Source organism: Stegodyphus dumicola, chromosome 2, assembly GCF_044657685.1.
Source record: "Stegodyphus dumicola isolate Sdum_Otavi_A_Nest chromosome 2, ASM4465768v1".
NCBI classification, from domain to species: Eukaryota; Metazoa; Arthropoda; class Arachnida; order Araneae; family Eresidae; genus Stegodyphus; species Stegodyphus dumicola.
In genome coordinates this window covers 191,516,625-191,540,523 of record NC_140769.1, presented here as the reverse complement: position 1 = coordinate 191,540,523, position 23,899 = coordinate 191,516,625, and the positions used below count along the sequence as shown (strand labels likewise).

Genomic DNA, 23,899 nt, shown 5'->3' with positions numbered 1-23,899 from the left:
TACAGTGTACGAACAAAAGGGTACTAGATTTGGTTGGAAAATGAGCAAAAGGTAGTAGAAACCTTAAATGCTACTTTTAAAGAGTAAATTGGAATGCAGAAAAGTGGCAGTGGAGCTGCACTGGGCACCCTTCCTGATTTGGAATCTGAAGAAAGGATAGGGTTCCAATCTACTGATACTCCAGTTGGCTATTTTCCTGAAATAGAGGAAAGAATTGATACCAGTGCACCCTCTTCTATACCTAGCACTGACACTCAATCTACATTGAGACAAGTAATTTGGCTTCGTAAACCTGTTCCAAGGCCAGACGGCACTCGTACGGATGTGTATTATTTTGAGAGGGGGTCTAATCAAAGACTACGATCACCAAATGATGTAGAAAGGTATTGCACTGAGCATAATATTCAGTATGATCCTACCTTGTTTGATTTCAAGGGAAGCAATACTTATAGTGGTGAAATCGACCCAACTGGCACTCCTTCAACGTCATATACCCAAGATAGCTGACTAGAGGTTTCAATTCCAAACTCTTATAACCAGGCAATGAAATCCACAGAAAAGTTTAAATGGATAGAGGAAATGGCCAATATTCAAAAGCATAAGGTATGGCATCTTGTTCCACTTCCTAAAGACAAGACTCCACTAGGTTGCAGGTGGATTTTCAACATTAAACATGATGAATTTGGAAACATTGTTCGTTTTAAAGCTCGTTTACTGGCTGAGGGTTATCGGCAAATTAAATACGATACCTATGATGAAACCTACTCTTCTGTAGTTAACTTTTCAGTAATAAGGCTCTTTTTCTTTCTCTTAGTTGCACATCTTGGATGGGCAAATATACAATGCGACGTAAAAAGTGCCTATCTCTACGCTCCTTTATCAGAGGAAATTTACATGTCCCAACCTCAAGGTTTTGTAGAGCGAGATAAAGAAAATTTTGTGTGTCGTTTAGATAGAGTATTGTATGGTCTGCATCAGAGTGGGCGATTATGGTACTACGAGTTGGATAGAACACTATGTAACCTAGGGTTTATTAAGTTTGAGTGGTGTAATGTCTTATCGTTTTAAAGATTTTGTCATTCTGTTGGTTTATGTTGATGATATTGTTGTGTTTGGAATAAGTGAAGTTCAGGCTAAAAGGATATTAAAAGTCCTGAATTCACATTTTGATTTGAACATTTTGGGTAAAACAAGAAAGCTTTTGGGTGTGGAATTTGAATATGAGAACAATAGTGTTTTGATTCATCAGCAATTATATATAGAAGACATAGTTGATTCAAGTCTTTTAAAATACAAATTACTTCCCTTCCAATAGTTAAAGGTGTGAAATACTCAGTCTCAAAGTCCCAGTACACAAGAAGAAACGACTGAAATGATGAATTATCCTTATAGAACTGTTTTGGGATGTCTCTCGTTTCTTTGCAATCGTACTCATCCGGATATAGCTTATGCTGTTAATATATTCTCTCAGTTCCAAAGCAATCCTGGTAAGTTTCACTGGGAAGGATTACTTAAACTTTTAGGATACGTTTCCAATACCAGACATTACAAACTTAAACTGGTATGCAAGGAACTGAAGCTCAATATATATTCAGATTGGGATTTTGCTTCAAGCAGGGATGATATGGTGTCTATTGGTGGACAAATAGCTTTGTTGGGAGAATCACCTGTATCTTGGCATACATTTAAAGAAAGGGGAGTGAGTTAGTCTTCTATGGAGGCTGAATTTATCTCCATGACTGAATCAGCAAAAGAATTAGTTTGGTTTAAAAACGTTTTGGATGAATGCATTCGGTTTAAAATTGCAAGTAACTATGTTTCAAAACAAATATTGTTTGCGGATAACATGGCTGCTATATGTTTTACAAAATCACCCAGTGGAAACTCAAGGACAAAACATATAGATGTAAAACTATTTTTCATCCGTGATCTATTGAACAGGGAAATTTTTGAACTAAAATATGTTCCAAGTAAAGATAATCTGGCTGATCCCATGACAAAACCGCTGACTAAGCATAACTTGATTAGATTTTGTAGAACAGTTTTCTTGTGAAACTTGTGTTTGTGTGTATGTAATTTTAAATTAAGAGTTTTGTTTAGTTGAAAATAATATGTTATAAGTCATATTATGATGAGTATTAGGTAATGTAAAACTGCATAGTGTAGAATGTTGTATGATTGACCAGGGCCCTGGGTAAATGTATTGAATGTATGATCATACGTATGTCTTTGTATTGTTTTGTAACATGTTGGACTTTCTTGTTACGGTAAAATTTTTAAAAATAGAATAAGATGTTCCTAAATGCTTCTGAATTGGATGAAATTGTGATATTTATTTATTCTTGTTTTGAATTTTGTAAAGATACTGGCGTTCAGTTTTATTTCAGGACGGAGATGATGATGTGGGGGGCATTTGTTGGAAAATACGACTTATTGTAACCCTTTTTCTGCATCATCTCTCCTCCTTGAAATATTTATTAGGCTTAGTTCTTATTTTAAAGGGATATAGTAGTTACTTCTACTTCTTTTTTTTTCACTGCCACTGTTTGTGTTGAGAATGGACTGTTTCAGCCTAATTAAGATGCAAAAACGAAACGTTATGTTACGTCATCTGAAAAGCCGAATCGTGCTGATAGCTGATTGGTTGCCGTGAGATGACGTCATGCCTACTTCTGGTATAGGTATCTCGCGTCGCTCTGGCTCATTCCTTCTAGTTCCTGCTTTCTTGGCTCTTGGGTGTGCGGTTTCCAGCCCCTATTGAAAGACGTTTTGCGATGCGTGCAGTCCGGGGATAAGTTCCGAGGTTCCAATCTACAAGATGACTTTTCCTGAATAAGTTCCTTGGTTTCCGTCTACAAGAAGACTTTTCCCGAATAAGTTCCTTGGTTCCAGTCTACGAGATGATTTTTCCGGAATAAGTTCCTTGGTTCCTGTCTGCAAGATGACTTTTCCCGTATAAGTTCCTTGGTTCCAGTCTACAAGATGATTTTCCCTGAATTCTCAAAAGAGGCTACAATGTGAGTGACTGCCGTGGGCGGCATCCATGTTCTTCGTGAAGGTGGCATTTAACATAAGTTAGTGGCGTTGTTTTATTTTTTGAGCTGTGATTCCTTGTGTTCAACTACTGTGAGCGGAGTTAGGCCGGATTTAAATGCTCTCAAGGACTTAATTTAATTTTCAGGTGCTTTCTTGATCATTAAGCATGGACCTATTGACAGTGTAGCTAATTTCATTTGAGACTGCATAATTTCTGTTTAGGATACGTTTTTCGCGTATTGAATGCCAGTATTTTGGAGACCAGGTAAAATGTTATTTGATATATGAAATTTTTGATAATGATGGTTATATTATAATTTCTAAGTTACTGATATTGTTTAAATTTATTCTTTGTGTTTTTATTTTTTATATATATTGTTAATAAATTGGTTAAGTTTGAAACCTTTTATTGTGTTCAATATCTGCACAGCAGATAACATCAGGGAGCTTCTATTGCTACTCTTGTTAAAAGTTTATTTTTACAACTTAAACTTTGCTTTTGCATCAGCTTATACCGTCCGCTATACATTAAATGCACATGCGTAAATGCATTATACGCATGCGCGTGCGCATGCGTAAAGGTATTTCGCGCATGCATGAACACATTATGTGTTGATGCATGCGCATAAAGTTTGTAGCTTTGAGGTCCGGGTTATAGATCATTCCGGATTATGGGTGTCCGGATTAACGACTTTTGACTGTAATAACTCTGACATTTAAATCAGTTTTTGTGCTATATATATATTACACTGAGTTGATCAGAAATACTGTTAAAAACTATTGAGCGATTTCTTGCATAAGAACTATTCTAGCAGTAAACTGCATTTATTTTGTATTTTATTCACTAGTTTTAATAAATAGAAGCATAATACTATATTTAAGTGAAAGGGAATATGGAGGCTTCACATATTGATAACTATAAAGGAAACTGTAATTTACTGTTTCCTTTATAGTTATCAATATGAAAATAAATGATATAAGACTTAAATAGATCTATATTTTTTATTTACAGATAAGGTTGCAAAATTGTTAATTTAATAAGTTTTCTGCCATCTAAATAACTTGCATAAAGGATATTTAAAATGTAGGATGAGTGTAGATGCTCTTGGGCATTAACCATCATGTGTAAGAGATGCATTTTGTTGAAGCATGCATCAGGATTGTCTCCTGAGAAAAGGTAGGCACAGCCCATTATTATGCACTGCAGTAGAACAGCTTTGAGGATTTTGCTTCACAACCAATACTGAGTTGATTTACCTTTTTTTTTTTTTTTTTTGTTTTTAGTTACTTTATGATTTTTTTCACGTGGGGTTTGAAACAGTATCTTCCCTTCACTTTCCTGTTGATATAATGAAAACGTATACTTTTTAATCAAGCAGAAGAAGGGACTTGAATCTTACCGATTTGAAATGTTAAAGGTATTCACAAAGCTTCGTAATCAAATTTGAAATTGATGTTGCTGATAGATTTATAGACCGCAAAATAAGTTCATTACCTGGATGGAAAAAAGTTTCCTTTTTAATTGTATAAAGTCTTTTCCAGAGAGAATCCAAAAGAAATTGAAATGGAAAAGTGCAGAAGAAAACTGCTTCATCTAACCCAGTGAAGGTAAATCCTTCTCTCCGTAACCTGAAACAACAAAGGCTGGATTTTTTTCCAGAGGGAGGGGGTAAATAGCTACCCCAATCTGTAGAAAGTGAAATTGCTCAATTTTTCAGAGTAAAAAAGTTGGTCTTTTCTCAGGAGATTGAGATACAACAGATAGAAGTCACAGAGGATGCTCTGACTTTCCCGAGATTCCTGTTTTAAGAAAAATTATATTTTCATCAGATGAAATATGAGCTGGAAACAGATTAAGAACTTATTCATTAAATATATCATCTGCAATTTCATTGGAATGCTCCCGTTCATGTTTCATTAAATTATATATTCACGCTGAAGCTACTGACAATAAAGCAATAACATACTTTTTAAAAAAAGAGAGGTAGTTTGTGTGAAAAAGTGACACTCCGATTAAGATCATTATTAAAGGGCTTTCTTCTGGCGCTGCTGAAAAAGGTATTTTTGTGGAAGTGTTATACGTATTTCTATCAGAAATGTGAAGCTCTTCTCCAGAAAAAGAAATGGTCAGGAAGAAAACTTGCCTGTTTTTTTTAACTTCCCTATATTGAAGAGGGTTACAGAAATTTTTCCATAAAATACTTGCTGCATCTTAAGATCTGATTGCAGGCTATAAAGTCAGTAAAACACTTTATAGCCTGCAATCAGATCTTTGGATTCTGAACTTTAGGATTCTGAACTTTGATCATGGCCACCTGAGGTGCTAGGTATTTTAACTCTCCAAGATGTTGGAAATATGCCGGCGAACAACTCGCATATATATGAAACCTGATAAAAGACAAGAAAGCTAAGTGCTAAAGACCCTTTAAAATCATATCTAAAAACATCAATACATTTAAAAAAGTAAAATCTAAAAGAATTTTAGATGCATGTTGACTTGTGATATTAATTCAGACTGCAAGGTATTCAATAGAAGTAAAAAACCCGAGATCTTTACGAGCTCCATGTCTGCCAAGAAGGAAATTGATTCCTGCTACATTAACTTTCTCGAGTAAAATGATCAAAATAGCTGACACTTGTAGAAGGACTATTTCCTCTTTTGCAAAACTAAAATTAAGAGTGAAAACTGTAGAACTCATAGAGTCATAAAAGAGAAATTTGATGCGAATTTAAAATAAGTTCTATTCAAATAATATTTCACAAAACTTTTACAAATTTTCTTTCTGGCTTTTCTGATGTCCTTTGTTTAATCTGTTTGAGGACTACAATCCAGATTAGAATGATATTGCTAGGCAGTCTCACCTTTTGAGGTTTATCTCTTGTTTGTATATTTTACATTGCTTGCCCTTTTATGGATATTCGCCCATGCTTATATCTAGTTTCTTTGTGGAATTAGTTATCAGTACAGAATATGAATTTGACTGTAATGTTATCAATATATATATAGCCTTAAATGAAGCATCAAAATAAGCATATCACACAGCATTTAGCAATTAAATCTTGCTTTTACTGTTGTCCCATTGCCATGATTGGTATAGTGGTTAGTGTTTCTGGCTGCTGAATCTGTGGGCTTGGGTTTGAATGCTGGAGAAGGCATGGTTGTTTATAAGCGTATAGTGCAGGGTGGGGAAACCTATAGCTTTAAGGTTGCATGTAACATTTTAAAGTTTTTTTTAATCCAGTCTTGCCTGTTATTTACAATTTGCAGACATATTGCATTGCAAATGTACATATCAGATTGCAAAATTATATATGTATTGCATTGCAAGTTTGAAAATTAAAGAGAGAGAATAATGCTTAAGCAAGCATAATGGGGTTATCACCTCTAGCAATGTGTAACTCTTGAAGTTTCTCAGTATCTCGTTCTGGTTTCTTTGCCAGAGAACATGTTTTTCACCCAAGTCAACCAATTGGAGTTCTTAATCAAAGCCAACATTTATGGAAATGTTTCTTTTGATAGGCTATTGAGGGTAACTAGTAGATGTGATACTGATTTTATATGCAGTTGTGCTCACAGCCAAAGTGGCTGCCTAGTGAAGTATTGTTCTGTTCCTGACATCTTAGCAGAGCTATGACTACAGCAGAGAATGCAGCAACATGCCACAATTATTTATCATCTGATTGCATCTGAATACATTTATTACCCATGATGTCTAAAGGAAGAAAGTTGTGTGAAGAAAACAGAGCATTTAATGCAGAATAGGAACTGAAGTTTTTCTTTATTTCTCTGTGAAAAATAAAATTTCACGTCTGTTGTGTAATATGGTATAACAAAATTGAAAAAGTCTAGTGTAAATCAACATTATTTTATTTATTTATTATTAGTAAAACAACATAATATGCTAAATTCAAAGGGAAATTTTGACAAGCAGCACTTTGAGCTCCACCAACAGATAGCTTTTAGTACTTTTACAAAGAAGGATATTATTGCAGTTAATGCTGCATACAAAATAGCACATATTCTTGGAAAAATAGGTAAATTACTTAGAGATGTAGAAATAATAAAGGAATGCTTTGTTGAAGCAGTGAGCTGTTTAGATAATGTTAACAAATACAAAAAATTAGTTCTTTCAAGAAAAAACTGTAAGTGATAGACAGCATGAATTAGCTCATAACATAACAGAACAATTTCATTAGCTTTAATTGAAAGTACTGATAAAATGCTCTCAACTCAAATATTATATTTTATTTGTACCGATAACTAAAGATTTTTATGAGGAAGTACTCTCATTAGGTACACTTAACTGGAGAAATACGTGGACTTGAACAACTTCAAAGGAATATGTCATTAAATCAAAACTAAGTACTGTTAATTTGGTCAGTATTTGCACAGTTAGTGCACCTTCTATGCAAGGCAAGAAAGAAGGATAGTTTCTTCATTAAAAAAGGAAATACAAATCTAAGAAAGTTAATATCGCATTGTATATTGCGCCAGCAAAATCTTTGTGCCAAAGTAATTACAGTCAAAAGTCGTTAGTTCGGACACCCATAATTCGGAATGATCTATAATCCGGACCTCAAAACTAAAAACTTTCTGCGCATGCGCCGCGTTGACACATGCGCATAGGCGTTTACGCGTGCGCGTAAGACCTTTTACGACTGCGCATATGAGTGTGCGCAAGTGCAGAATACGTTTTCATGTGCGCATTTTATGTATAATGGACGTATAAGCTAAAATTATCTAATTATCTATTTCAGTTAATGTTGATGATTGCGTTGTTCCTTAATTTTCGAATTGGATCCTGCTTATTATTTTTTGCAGACTGTAAGAGCAATTTTATAAAAGTAATCTTAAACTTTCAATTATATCAAATAGAATTTCTGATATATATTTGTTAATATGTAAAGAATCTAAAGCGAAAGTATGTTTTGAAATCCGAATCAATTTCATGCTGCTCGGCGGGGGGAACGCCGCAGCGGGCGCGTAATGAATTGGAAGTTGATCTGTCAGCACTATCCTTATCTTCAGGGCAGATGTTTTTATTTTATTTGGCTTATAATTCCTTGCCAAATTAGTATTTCATCTCGATGTGCTCCATCTTTGATATGATTTAAAACAAGTTCCTCGTCATTATAATTCGCTTCCGATAGCGAAGAAAGTGACAGAGGTTAGTGAAAACGAAAAAATTTCGATTGACAAATTAGTCGGTGTTCTCGACACAGCAATTATAGAACTTGAACAGCGGAACTTTGTAACTGAACAAGAAATTATGTCTGTTTAATAGAATTAAAGAGAAAGTATTATCACATGAAACGAAGCAAAACTTAAACAACTTACATTGAAAGAAATGTTTAAAGTAAACAAATAAATATTAAGCTTTTTCTTTTTGCAAATTTTGATACCCTTTAGATCATAATTGTTCTTTATTTCATAAATTACGGTTTCATATTTTTAATTTTAGAATTTCTGCATGCCATCTTACGAGATTTAAACTGATGATCTATAATCCGGAAAAATCGATAATCCGGAATCGCCGAAGTCCCGACGAGTCCGGATTAACGACTTTTGACTGTATTTTACAAGATCCTGTGGATAAAGTTATTGCAGTTGTTAACTTCATTATAGTTAATGCAGTTCATCATTGGGAATTTCAAAATATGATTATATTAGATTATGAAACATGTTGCTGATTGGCCCTATTGATGCAAATTTCACTGATTATCAAGGGGCTGAGTAATGTTTTAACTTTACAAGCACAATTGTGACATTCTACAAGAATGAGGGAAAGCCATGCAAAGAATCGTACGAGGGTTGGAACTTTAATAGTGGCAACTATTTATTTACAAGGAATACAAAAGTGATTCATGTCACCATGTTTTACAGTCCGTCAGTATAGTCGCCAGCATTGTGTACAACCCGTTTCCAACGATGTGGAAGTTGCATATACCTGTAGCAGCGCCTGTTTTGTTGATAGTTTGAATGGACCGGTCTACTGCCGCAAGAATCTCAGGAACAGTTTGGAAGCGAGTGCCACGAAGTGGTTCCTTCGTCTTAGGAATTAAGTCATAGTCACAAGGGCTTAGATCTGGGGAGTATGGTGGATGGTAAAGCACTTCCCAGCCCCATCGCTTGAACAAATCAGTCACTGCTTGTCCTGCATGTGGCCGAGCATTGTCATGCAAAATGAGAGGAGCGTTCTACAGATAGTGTCGCCGTTTTTTTCTCAAATCTGGTCGGAGATTGTGCTCCAAAAATGAGCAGTAATACTGCGCAGTGACGGTCTGCTGTGGGGGAACAGTATGCGTTAAGATGACACCATCACAGTCGTACACGAGAATCACCCTAACTTTCACATTGCTGGGATTCTGATGAAATTTCGAATGCCGTGGTGACCCATGATGACACCATTCGTTTGATTGGCGTTTCAGTTCTGGTTGGTACAATCGGGCCCAAGTCTCATCCAGCATACTGATACGGCATAAAAAAGCATCTCCTTCGCGCTCATAGCGTTCCAGGTGGGTTTGGGCAGCATTGTATCGTAGCCATTTCTGCATTTCCGTCAATTGATGTGGAACCCATCGTGAAGCAGTTTTTCTCATGGACAGGCATTCCTTCAGAATGTGCAGCACAGTTGTATATGCTAATGCTGTTTGTCCGGCCAGCTGACGAACCATTTGGCGGCAATCACTGTCCATTAGTGCGGCAACAGCTTGCACGTCTGCATCGCTGAAACTCGGACGACCTGGCCTCAGCATGACTGCCACGTTTTGGCATCCTTCATTGAATGCTTTCACCTATCTTGCTACGGTTCTGTAAGGCAAAGCAGATTCCCCGCTAGCCTCTTGAAGCCCTTGATGACACTGTTGTGCTGTACGACCTCTGGCACATTCAATTTTTATCCAACATCGTTGTTCTTGTTTTGAAAATATCCTGACAACACTTTAGACCACGAGCTAATACAAGGATCCGTTCTTTGCGTCACTATGCATGCACGTGACATAGGAAGGACGAGTCTTTTTGCTGAGAGGTAAGGTAGGTATGTACTTTACTTGTGGTATATGCAATATTCTTTGGTTTTGTTGTGTAGCGTTTTTTTCAGCTGTGTTGCCACTATTAAAGTTCCAACCTTCGTATTTCTTTGAATTTTGTAGAAATGCTGCATTTTCATCAGATATGATAATAAATAAAATGATTTCAATATTTTCCTTCAAGGTAAAACAATAATATATATATATATATAGTAAAGTTAAATTGACAAATATTCTCTATTCGTATAAAGCTAAAATAAAATTAAAATTTAATTAAGAAATTTTATTTGCAAAAATAAAAAATATATATAAAAAAATAAAATTTATTATTGCTACAAACTAATTTACAGTATCATTTAAATTCTAAGAGCATATGTAAATTCAGTGCACATATCTAAAACCATGGAAAAATATATTATTCCAAAAAATTAAATTGCATAAGTGAATAATTAGTTTAAATGATAATGTAAATTAGTTCGCAGTAATAATAAATTTTATTTTTATTTTTGATATTTTTTATTTTTGAAATTAAAATTTCTTAATTAAATTAAAATTTTATTTTAGCTTTACACAAATAGAGAATATATATATATATATATATATATATATATATATATATATATGATGTGTGCCAATTCCTTCAAGGTAAAACAAAATGCAGTGGATGGACAAAAATATGGAAACACCTTGTGAAACGCATGTTTCAAAAAAAAAAATTGATTTTAATGAAATATGTAGGTGGCGTTTTTGACTACTGACGCCACCTATACAACTTCGTAAATGTACTAAACAGTTCAGTTGTTGTCGGAGTACTGTTATGTGAGGTTGTCATTGCATTATGTCAGAGTTAACAGACTTCGAACGTGGGCAAATTGTTGGAGCACGTATGGTAGGTGCTTCCGTAAGCAAGGTAGCCGAGGTGTTTAGTGTTTCAAGAGGTACTGTATTGAAGATTTATTCCGCATATTTGAAAAGCGGAAAAACATCATCTGCTAAATCACAGCGCGGACGAAAGTGTGTCCTGAGTGATCGTGACAGACGATCATTAAGGGCAATTGTGACGAAAAATAAGAAGACCACAGCTGCAAAAGTTACTGCTGAAATGAATGTTGTGTTACCGAGCCCTGTGAGTATCAAAACAATTAGAAGGGAGCTTCATAAATAGGGAATTGCTGGCCGTGCTGCAATTGAGAAGCCACTCATCAGTGATGCTAATGCCTGTAACAGGGAAAGGTGGTGTTTAAATCATAAAGCCTGGACTATAGAGCAGTGGAAGCGAGTAATATGGTCTGACGAGTCTTCTTTCACATTGTTTCCCACTTTTGGCCGAGTTTGCGTCTGGAGAACGCCATCTCAAGCCTATAATACAGACTGCTTGTTGCCAAGAGTGAAACATGGCGGGGGTTCTGTTATGGTTTGGGCAGCCATATTGTGGTTCTCTGCTAGCCCCATGATAACTGTGTCAGGGCACATGACTGCCAAGACTTATGTGAACATTTTTTCCGATCAAGTTCATCCCATGGTACAAACTTTGTTCCCTGATGGTGATGGTGTCTTCCAAGACGACAAAGCCCTTGTTCACACAGCTCACATTGTCCAGGACTGGTTTTCTCAGCACAAGGATGAGTTTTCCCATCTCTCCTGGCCACCACAGTCACCAGACCTGAATATTATCGAACCTTTGTGGTCTACATTGGAACGGAAAGTGCGTTCTCGTTATCCACCGCCAACATCGTTATCTGAACTTGCCACCGTTTTGCAGGAAGAATGGTATAATATTCCCTTGGCAAACATACAGGAACTGTATTTATCCATTCCGAGAAGAATGCAAGCTGTTTTGGATGCCAACGGGTTTCCTACACCATATTAAGCAAAGAAACATGTAAAGGTGTTTCCATATTTTTGTCCAACCCCTGTATATACATATGATGTGTGCCAAAATCTCAAGTCTTTTAAAAAACATTGAATTTTTCAAAACTTTACTCTCCTGCTAGGTACCACACTAGTGATTAGTGATTGAGTAGCTAGGACTTCTGAATGCTGAGAGTTCAACCTGGGCTCAATCTCAGTTGAAAGGGCTGTTGTTTTTATGGTTTTTCCCATGTGTAACATGACTATGAAACAGCTATGCTTCATTTATGCAGGTAGCCCTCATTTGCTTTGCCATGTTCAAATAACCTAACTTCTCATTCGTATGTATGTGAAGAACATTTCCTGCTTCCTTTGCTAACATTTCCTAGTCTTAAAAAAGCAAAAATATGAACACAAAACTTCAGTAATTATAAAGCCATTTTTCAATTCTTTAATCGAAGACTACAGGGATAAATTATCATATTTTGAAGAGCATGCTCTTATGCAACTAGCTTTTGAACTGCATCTGCTTGATGTCTCAGACGCACCTATGGAACTAATTTGGTTGGGAGAAGATAACATTATTTTAAATCTCTTTTTGATACCCAAAAGAAGCCCAATGAAATATGGAAAAAGAACAGTTAAATGCCCCAACTTGTGTGACCACGCACAGCATTTTCTTTCCTATTTTGGATATACGTCCTGTTTCAAATCAACATTTTTGTATATGACATAAATTTAAAATTAATTAAGATAACAAATAACTGAGGTTCAGTTAGAAGATCAACTCAGATTAGGAGTTTGCAGCTGGAACCAAATATTGGACTACTTTCAAACAAATTCAAAAGTCGCATTAAATTGCATGTCCTTTTGTACAACACGTGTATAAATTTTTGGTATACTTTTGTTTATAATACAATAAAATTTTATTTAGAAAATAATTAAATAATAATTTCAGAACAATTAGACTGAAGATTCTATCACTTTGTGCAACCTTTAGCATCGCTGTTAAAGTTTGATGGGTATCAAGGTAAAATGGCTTCCCACCCCTTCTGTAGTTTCTGTGTAACATGGGAATATTCAGAGTATCAAAATATTTGGAGAGCCAAATATTGGTGGTTTTAGTGACTGGTGGAGAAGGGTCGAAAACCTTCAGACCCTTCCCCTCAGGATGTACTTTGTCAAATTTGGGCTGGAGTTCAACAGCTAATGTAGTGGGATCTACACCATACATTACCAGTGGTTGGGATCTACACCATACATTACCAGTGGTGGAATTCTGGTGCCTACCCCACTTCCCTGTACCTGCTATTGTTGTCCTGCTTTTAAGGGTAATTTTTTCAGCTGATATTTGTTCTCATTCTTGCTGAAGAATTCATATTACTTTTTTCTGTATGCTTTTACTGATAAAAAAAGGGCCCTTTGATATTTTTAAATGTTTGTCTTTGTTTTTACTTTTTCTTTCATTAACTATTTTAACCTTTTTGTGTATATTTAAATCAAATTGTGTGGTTACTTAATTTCAGTCATGAAATTTGTCAGTACTTCATTCTTATTTTATTTTTTCCATAAAATACTTTATATTTCTGTTTCGTTTAGAGACTAAAAATTATTGTCGTGAACTATTGGTTATAAATGTGTAGATAAAATTTTTTTATTGCTTTACTTTAATTCATTTCTTTTACTCTTTTGCAGCAAGAAACCATTGCTCTTAGCCAGAAAGAGAAAAGTAGACCATCCAGTGGTAAATTTGCTCCAAGGCCAATAGCTCCGGCTAGACCACAGTCTCCAGCAGTATCTGCTGCTACTCTTAAAGTTCCTGACACAAATCTTGTTCCCAATCCCCTTGTAAATAAAGCGCCTACATCTGATAGTCCAGTGCCATCTGATAACTTAAAGTCATCAGAAAGTGTGAGTGAAAATATAAGCTGTTATATGTATATATGTTATTCTTTAAAACTGTGCTAACTTCAATTTTAAAATTAAAAACTTTTAAAAATTATAAAAGATTCTGCCTATTTTTTGAAAAATTCATAGCTTTTAAGTTTTGAATTAAAAAGCATTATTTAAGTGCTGAAAAGTTCAGAATTTTCTTTTATAGCAATAGATATTTCTTTAAAAAATTTTGGAAATTTCAGCTGTAGGTGAGGGACTTTCTTTTTTTTTTTATTCATTTTTCTTGAAGGAGTGGCTATGAAAAGCAAATTATGCATAATTTTCAAACTAAAAGCATTGTAAAAATACATATTGCAAACAAGAAATTCAAACATTGTGAACTAGAAATTTACCTCTAAGCAGATAAATCATAATAAATGCAGCATTCTAGTATGAATTAAAATTATAGTACCTTCATCCAGTATGTCAGAGGGCAGTAACCCCCCAGTAATATGGATTTTTTCAATGAAAAACTTTAATTATCTTATACAGTGCCATTTTATATTCACCAACTGGCAGCTTGTGTACTTGAATTTTACCTTTCCAAATCTCTCCTCTCAGTCTATGACAGATGCTGTTGTAAAGAACCATTCTTAGTATTGTTTCTGTAATTTATTGCTAGGAATATCCTTTACTGTATATTCCTATCAGTTCCTAGTTATTTTAATAGTTATTGTAGAATTTTTTGTAAAATATTTTCATCAGTTTTCTTCCTTTCAAGTTTTTTTTTTTTTTTGTGAACATTTCAATTTTTGAATATTAAAAATTACGTATATGCAAAGGGGAGGATAAGAATTCTAGAGAGGATTAGGTGGGGCATAGCAGAAAAAAGGTTGGGAAACGCTGGTCTACACTGCGCAACGTTCTGTCTTGTGACAGGTATTGAAAGAGAAAGCTTTTAGAAGTCTGTTTTTGGCTTGACTATAAGGGGGGAAAAAAAAACTTTTGCGAGGCAGCTTAGCAGCGAAAATAATTGCAATTGTTTATTAGGCAACTTCGTAGCAAAAAATAATCACAGAATGATAAGTCTGGAGAACAGAATGACACTTATTTTCATGCAGAAGCAACTCTATAAAATGATTATTGACCAATGGGAACATACATTATCATGCAATACAGTGAATTTGGAGTAACAGTTTTGTACTGAATAATGTAAGATCAAAAATTGTCTGCTACATTCTTTCAAGTCAACTACTTAGCCAAACATTTAAAATTGTAGAATTGTTTTGACACCTCATGTTATAAGATAAATCTAAAAATCTAACTCCTGTTTATTCTTCTCAGAATGTAGCAATATTATTGTCTTGTCTTTAGCTTAGATTCTAAGAACACTAAATTAATATAATAATAGCAAATGTAACTGAATATTTATTTGCTCTATGGCTTAGTAGTTTAGTTATTGGACCATAGAAAACTTTGCTTTTTGTGCCTGAGAATATAATATTTTAAATATTTACAAATCAGATAGTAAATAGAGACTCATAACCTGGTTCCTACAGTAAGCAAGCTCCACCAATGGCCAACCGGTGAAGACCACTGAATACTCACACATCATCACAGGTTCTAACCTAGGTGAATGGACTACCACGTTTTCATAGTTTTCCCCCATGTGCAGTGTGAATACGAACCAGTTCCCTTAGAAAATCCCTCCAGGAAAGAATCTCTCTCCTTAGGCAGATAGCTCTTGTATACTTTGCCATATTGAAATAACCTAAGATAATGTGATGAGATTTTAGAAAAGAAGACAAAAATATATACCTTAAATTTTTATTTAGTTAGAAAAATTTAATTTGGTTTAAAATTAAAATAGTGTCAAATTTTTTAATAAACAAACAGCAAAGCTTGGATTTCTGAAACATTGCAGTTTTGAATATTACTAATTTGTGTGTATCTTAAGTGTCTATACACATATAATAACGAATCTTAGTTTTCTGAATAATCCATGTGCTGTATTTCTTTGAATCTTGCCATAAAAAGATATTCCAGTTTTTGACTACATGCACACATGCATGTAGTTATATTTGCTTGTAATGCTTCAATCTATATTCATATTTTGATTAGAATATTAATTCAGGAACCAACACCAATATTAAAAATGTTACATAATTTGAAATATCCACTATTACGAGTTCTTCCATAAGTAATTTTTGAGACAGCAATAGTAATTTACTATTTATTTTAATCGTAAAGCTCTTGAATTATTTATATAATAAAACAAGGTAGTTCAGTTATCATTAATCGATGTAATGTCAGTTCATGAAATAGTAAAATTTTATTTGGTATACTTTTGGTACAGCAAGTTTTATATTTAAAAATATTGAATCATTTTAATTAATGAGTCACTTTTAAAAATTTTTTAATGAAACAACTTTTTCAGTTTTAGAAAATTTGATGTAAATGATGTTAAAGTAAAAACAGCAGATGATAATATGATGAAGTAAAAATTTACTTAAAAAAATATGAATTTTCTGTATAATTTAAAAAATTTCTTTCTATATATTATTTATAAATATTTATTATGTATCATTAATAAAAATAATAAATTCTATATAAATAATTCTCCATTAAAAATTTAAGGTTAAAAAAAATTGTGACAATTCATTGAAGATGGTAACAAAGTGTATAAACCACATTTGGCATTATTATTGCATATAACAAAAGATGCCAAATTTCAAAACATGCAAATATATAAATTCACATCTTCAGATTATTTTAATCAAAATCTCTTTTGCATATGTGTCTAGAAATATGTGTACTTTGAGATGATGTTTAAAATGATTATATGATTGTTATGATTTAAAGAATTTTTTGAAAAACTTGTAAAAAATATTTTAGAAATAAATCGGAAGAAAAAAATACAGCAATTTTATTTAGACTGAGAATAAAATTCAAACTATGAAAGAAGAAATCAAGTTTTATTAAAAAAAGATATTTTAATAAATATATACCAAATTCACTTCAGAGTTAAAACTAACATTATAGAGTTAAAACTAAGGGCTAATTAAAAAAAAAAAAAAAAAAAAAAAAAACTGTTGCTGTGTCAAAATATGTAAGTTAAGAACAACTTTATATATAAATCTCATATATACAGTGGATGGACAAAAATATGGAAACACCTTGTGAAATGCATGTTTGAAAAGAAAGATTGATTTTAATGAAATATGTAGGTGGCGCTGGCATTTTTGACTACTGACGCCACCTATACAACTTCGTAAATGTGCTAAACAGTTGAGTTGTTGCAGGAGTACTGTTATGTGAGGTTGTCATTGCATTATGTCAGAGTTAACAGACTTCGAACGTGGGCAAATTGTTGGAGCACGTATGGTAGGTGCTTCCGTAAGCAAGGTAGCCGAGGTGTTTAGTGTTTCAAGAGGTGCTGTATCGAAGATTTATTCCGCATATTTGAAAAGTGGAAAAACATCATCTGCTAAATCACAGCGCGGACGAAAGTGTGTCCTGAGTGATCGTGACAGACGATCATTAAGGGCAATTGTGACGAAAAATAAGAAGACCACAGCTGCAAAAGTTACTGCTGAAATGAATGTTGTGTTACCGAACCCTGTGAGTACCAAAACAATTAGAAGGGAGCTTCATAAACAGGGAATTGCTGGCCGTGCTGCAATTGAGAAGCCACTCATCAGTGATGCTAATGCCCGTAACAGGAAAAGTTGGTGTTTAATTCGTAAAGCCTGGACAATAGAGTAGTGGAAGCGAGTAATATGGTGTGACGAGTCTTCTTTCACATTCTTTCCCACTTCTGGCCGAGTTTACGCTTGGAGAACGCCATCTCAAGCCTATAATACAGACTGCTTGTTGCCAAGAGTGAAACATGGCGGGGGTTCTGTTATGGTTTGGGCAGCCATATCGTGGTTCTCTGCTAGCCCCATGATAACTGTGTCAGGGCACATGACTGCCAAGACTTATGTGAACATTTTGGCCGATCAAGTTCATCCCATGGTACAAACTTTGTTCCCCGATGGTGATGGTGTCTTCAAAGACGACAAAGCCCCTGTTCACACAGCTCACATTGTCCAGGACTGGTTTTCTGAGTACGAGGATGAGTTGTCCCATCTCCCCTGGCCACCACAGTCACCAGACCTGAATATTATCGAACCTTTGTGGTCTACATTGGAACGGAAAGTGCGTTCTCGTTATTCACTGCCAACATCATTATCTGAACTTGCCACCGTTTTGCAGGAAGAATGTTATAATATTCCCTTGGCAAACATACAGGAACTGTATTTATCCATTCCGAGAAGACTGCAAGCTGTTTTGGATGCCTTTTGTCCAACCCCTGTATGTCCAAAACCATGCTTTCAAGCTATGAAAAACACAAGTTGAATTTCGTCAACTTCCCAATTGTAGATCTGGAAATGCAGAACTGTCCTATTTTTTTGACTTTATACAATAATTATTAATTTTCATCATATTCAAAAGTACTTTTATAAATAAAAACTACTCAGGATTTTCCACAGTGTAAAAGTATAAGAATGTTACAGAATGGAATTAGCCAAAGAACATAAGATTATCTAATTAAATAAATATTACTATATTTTATATCAAAATCCTCTTATTATTAGTTTACTAACTGAATTTAAGTCGGCATAGAGTTCTTTTAAAATAGCATCAATACTCTGCATGGAAATCTGCTGGATATTTTTAATTTTCTCGTGAGGACATCCACATTTTTCGTATTTCAAGGTTGGCAACTATGGAAAATCACACAAATTGGTATTGATGTTTTTATTGTAACTTTAGATACTTAATAATTAATTTTATTGATACTTTATAGTTCTCTCTCTCTCTTCCCTAGCCTTTCCTTATAAGTTATCATTTCAGTGATATTTCTGATTTCAGCATAAAGTCAGATTTTTTTCTTGTTTTAAAAAATCATTCTCTTAAATGAAATTTTGTATCTTTCATAGTAAGAAGCATGTCCTGCGTCCAGCAACATTAGTCTTTCGGTGTTCTATAGTAAAAATTGGGCTAGTTTAAAATTTATCAATAAATGCTGTGTTATCTTTTTCAGCTGAATTGCCAAGTAGATTCTTTATTAAATTTGTAATGTGTTTATTATGTCAGCAGAAAACTTTGATATTCAAAATATATCCATATTAGGTTTTGGATAAGATAAACATCGTTATGCCATATTAGCATGGTTTTTATAGCATGTATTGTTAAAAGTAGAGTAGATGCACTTATGGTATTTCTCCAGTCTTTCATTACTAGTAATAGCTCTTTTGATGGATTGTGTATGTGGATCAATAGTCATAAGCAATTTTTGTGCATAATATTTACTGAATAATGCATTTACTATCTTTCTTTTTAAAATTATAAATAAATAATGCAAAGGAAGTATTTTAACTGAAAAATTAAAAATAAGAAATTTTACATGGATTGCATATGATGTAGGATCTTACTTCAAAGCAAATTACTTAATAAAATTATTTATGTTAAAGTATGCTTTGTATCAGTAAAATAAAAAACCTGTCAGTGCAATATGCATTACTGTATTTGATGGCATATAAGACGTACTTTTTTCCTGAATTTGGTCTCAAAAATGTTACCTACGTCTTATACATGAAGGACACAGGTTAACTTTCAATACTGAATGCTATTTTTAGCCCGGATAAAGGTCTAGACACACGTAACTTTTTCTACATCTACATGTGTGTGGTCTTCTAAATACGGGTGAGTCTTATATGCCGTCAAATGTGGTAATTAAGAGGTGTGTTATTTCTGTTTCTTTTTTTTCCCGGGGGGGGGGAAGGGCTGTATATATAAAATATACTTCTATGAATATACAAAGATTGAAATTTTTATTTGCATTTCATCAATATTATTATTGATTATTTTTCTTTGCATTCAATTTCATAAAGATACTCTTATTTCAGTTCTAAAGAACCTTTTTATAAAACTTTCTTTGTAGCTGTGTATGTTTCTCCTGTAGCAAAGTTTAAGAGGAACATTTACTCATTTAAATTGCTGATTCCTTTTTTCCCTTCTGAGACAAAAGCTGCCAGGTTCTAATTTTGTTTTCCATATTGTATTTCTCTGTTTCTTTATTTAGGAGTAAAAACTTCCAACATGAGGAATTTTGCCATCTAAGTAAAATTAAAGGCAAAACAGCATTTCCAAACTTTTTTTGGGGGTGGGTTGCTCTTGCAGAATTTTAATATTTCCATTTTAATTGAGAAAATCTGTAAAAAAGAATAGACATTTATTGTAATGTGTATTTGTATATTGTATTTATAAATCTGAATCTTATTTTGCTTTTATTTTTACAGTCTAATGAAACCCAGTGTAAAAGAAATTTACTAGCAGATATTATTGAAGCATCTGGAATACTGCTCGATAACAGCTCATCTGAAAAGTCTCCTGTGAAAAAAAGTAAACTTGCCTTATTTTCATAGGTTTCAAAATTAGGTATAAATGAAATAATAGTAGTTTTGCTATTATTTCATTATAGCAAGGTTAGATTCTTGAGGTTGAAAACAATTCAATATGTAAAAGAATTCAGAAGTCAAACAACAAAAATCAGCATTATGTTTTCAAAATTTTCACAGGACTAGTTTCGATGGTTTTACTGAACCACCATCCTCAGCTGCAAAACCGCAAATGAACAAGATAGGAAATAATGATTAGATAAGATAAGAAAGCCTGGACAAGAATAAGCAAGTGGCGCCATCTGTTGGTGAAACCAGAACTAAAACATAATTTCTTTAAAGGCCAAAGGTAAAGATGGATTGAAATTAGGATTGTTAACAAGAACAGAAAGATTTTTGTTTTTTTTTTTTTTTGAATGTGAAATGCCTCTAGAAAATCCAGTTCTCCAATGGAAGATGTTTTTTGAATAATTTTGGCAGCAGAAAAATTGAAAGTGTGATTTTCGGACCAACAATGTTGAGCAGTAAACTTGCCTTATTTTCATAGTTTTCATAGTTTCACAGAGCAACAGAAGACTTCTGTGTTTCCCTTTTTTCTAACATATGCCTCATGTTCCTTGACACAAATTTTAAGGCTCTCGTAGTTTGGCCAATGTAAATTAAACCACACTGGCAAGGAATCCTATAAATACCCCAAGAATTCATATCCGGAATGGGGTTCTTGAGTATGGAACTCGGAATTTTATTGATAGGAGAATAAACTACCCGAAAGTTAAATTTCTGCAAAATATGTGCAACTTTATAGCTAATTGATGGAAAGAAGGGAATGACAACAGAATTTTTATAATCTCCTAAAACAAGAGTGTGCCTTTTAGTGTGTTGAGATGAGAATTGTTTAACTGCTTGATAATTAATGTTGGGTGAAAAGCTCCTGTCAATAGCTATTGCTTTTAAATAATTTAGTTCTTCATCAAGGGCTAGTTTGGAGGAGCAAACTTGAAGAGCACGGAAAACATAGGAATAAAATGAAGCTAACTTTTGTTTAGTCAGATGACATCATTTAAAGTGTGGTGGAAGGCAAACCGATGAAGGTTTACGGTTAACCTTAGTACTGAAGTTGGTTATTTAACTTTCGGGTAGTTTATTCTTCTATTAATAAAATTCCGAGTTCCATATTCAAGGACCCCATTCCAGATATGAATTCTTATGGTATTTATAGGATACCTTGCCAGTGTGGTTTAATTAACATTGGCCAAACTAAGAGAGCCTTAAAATTTTGCGTCAAGGAACATGAGGCATATGTTAGAAAAAAAGGGAACACAGAAGTCTTCTGTTGCTGAACATTGTTGGTCCGAAAATCACACTTTCAGTTTTTCTGCTGCCAAAATTATTCAAAAAACATCTTCCATTGGAGAACTGGATTTTCTAGAGGCATTTCACATTCAAAAAAAAAAAAAAAAATCTTTCTGTTCTTGTTAACAATCCTAATTTCAATCCATCTTTACCTTTGGCCTTTAAAGAAATTATGTTTTAGTTCTGGTTTCACCAACAGATGGCGCCACTTGCTTATTCTTGTCCAGGCTTTCTTATCTTATCTAATCATTATTTCCTATCTTGTTCATTTGCGGTTTTGCAGCTGAGGATGGTGGTTCAGTAAAACCATTGAAACTAGTCCTGTGAAAATTTTGAAAATATAACGCTGTTTTTTGTTGTTTGACTTCTGAATTAATATTTATTCAACGTGTTATTGTGTCTTAATTATGTCTGACCAACAAATTTCACGTAACTCTGTAATTGAAATTTTTTTCTCATATAAATTGTCTATCAGGCTGTAATGAAAATACTTAGCTTAAATTTTTCATGAATGTGTTCTGATAAGCTGAAGAAGGTCATTAACCCCTCCAGAAAAATAGTATCATTGGCAATGAAATCAAGCATATTCCTTTTTTGCTTCTCTCAACTAATGTGTATTTCACTACTATTTCCTTGGCAGATAATGTTTCATCCTCAAGTAAAGCCTGGGGTGGCATTTTTTAAATTACTACTTTGGTGAATTTATAGCTGCTGTTGTTGCTCTTTTCAGAAATAATTCCTTTTCATACCATAGCTTTTGCCCGCTTTGTTCTTCATTTTCTATTTTAATATTCCATTTTTTGGTCAGTATTTAGTCAGTTTATGCAATTTTATTATAATTATTTTCCCTTCCCCCCCTTTTTTGTGATAGTACAAGTTTCAAAAAATGAAACAGATATAAAGCAGTCTAAGTTGAATCATACTGTTACTTTTCCTATTCCTTCTTATGTTGTAGTTATATTTTATAAAAGTTTTTCCTAGCTCACAAATTAACAAATAAGTTAATGTTATCATTTTGAGTATAATATTAAATAACATCACTGTGAGGCAACATTTCAGGATAGTTTGTTATTGAAGATGCTACATTACATTCTCTGAAAGAGGAAACTAAGTTTGATTTGTTAATTTCAACAGGCTTAAAGACCAAGAAAAGAATTCCAGGTCAGAAAAGCTAGAAAATGCTTTTTAATCTTTAAATTCAAAGCAGCCTAACCAAGAGTGCAAATATTCATGACAAGATTTATATTTATTTATTTAGAAAACAGGAGGAATAGATTTGATCCACTTCTTTCCCTCTACTTTTAATAAAATGTGTATCTTTAAGTAATAACATTTTTTAAGTTTCCAAATTAATTACCTGATTACCTTTTATGCATGTAGTTTTCTAGCTAACACCCATGTTGCCTTGTGATTGAATTTTGATGCATTAATTGTTAGTTATCACCAAGACCCCCATCAAAATCTCATGCAATTCCCAAGTAGTAGTAAATTAATATGAAGTCAGAATGGCTATCCCTCTTCCCCCTTCAAAAAAAGAAAATACGATTATTTTGAAACAGTATGGAATTTGAAAATTGATAGAGCTTTCACGTTACAGACTTTGTGCTCTTTGACACCTTCCAAAATAAGCCAAATCAGTATTAGCTATGTTTTTAAAAATAGCTAGAAAACATACTTCCCTAAAAGTGAGCATATTTTTAACATCAAAATGTAATTAAATGCATTTTAAAATGCAGGTTAAATATTTACATTTTTTTGAATAATTGATACTATTTTGTAATGTTAGGAAAAAAACATGCCAACACATTCATCAAAAACTTGAATATAAGGAATTGTTTGTTTATTTAATTGAATACAGTAGAGATTGCTAAACTCTATGTTGATAAGAACTGCATGTTGGAATTCAGGAAAGTTTCCAAGAGCTTTGTATAAATTGAATGGATATTTTGATTCATATTGTCAGAAACCAAAATTCAAAACAAAAGCTAAAACCAAAAGTTGTAGCAGAATTCATATTATAGTTATGCTGAATTTTAATCTTTATTTATTTTTTTAATTAAAATGTTAGGTGATGAAGCTAAGACAGAAAAAGAACTTACCTATCATCAAGAAACAGATCTGAAAGCTACAAAAAGTAGCAAATCTTGCTCATCCTCAGACTCGTCTGTTAGTGCCCAGGAATCAACTAATGTCAAATCAAGGCCAGTTAAGGAAATATGTATGAACTGAATTTCTAATTTTGCACTGTATTTTGATTTTTTATTTAAAAAACTCAGTTGTGTATAAAGTGAGATGTAGCTCTTTTCTTT

The 23,899-nt window shown here is 33.5% G+C and overlaps 1 protein-coding gene across 4 annotated transcripts in view; it reads left to right on the top strand.

Annotated features, from left to right (window-relative positions):
* LOC118200638 (uncharacterized) overlaps positions 1–23,899 on the top strand; it is a 122,982-nt gene that overhangs the window by 85,241 nt on the left and 13,842 nt on the right. For all 4 annotated transcript variants that reach the window (XM_085811592.1, XM_085811590.1, XM_085811593.1 and 1 more), the window contains 3 exons: positions 13,612–13,827; positions 20,139–20,241; positions 23,659–23,808. In XM_085811592.1, the coding sequence (XP_085667718.1) occupies positions 13,612–13,827; positions 20,139–20,241; positions 23,659–23,808 (469 nt within the window). The remainder of the gene's footprint in view (positions 1–13,611; positions 13,828–20,138; positions 20,242–23,658; positions 23,809–23,899) is intronic.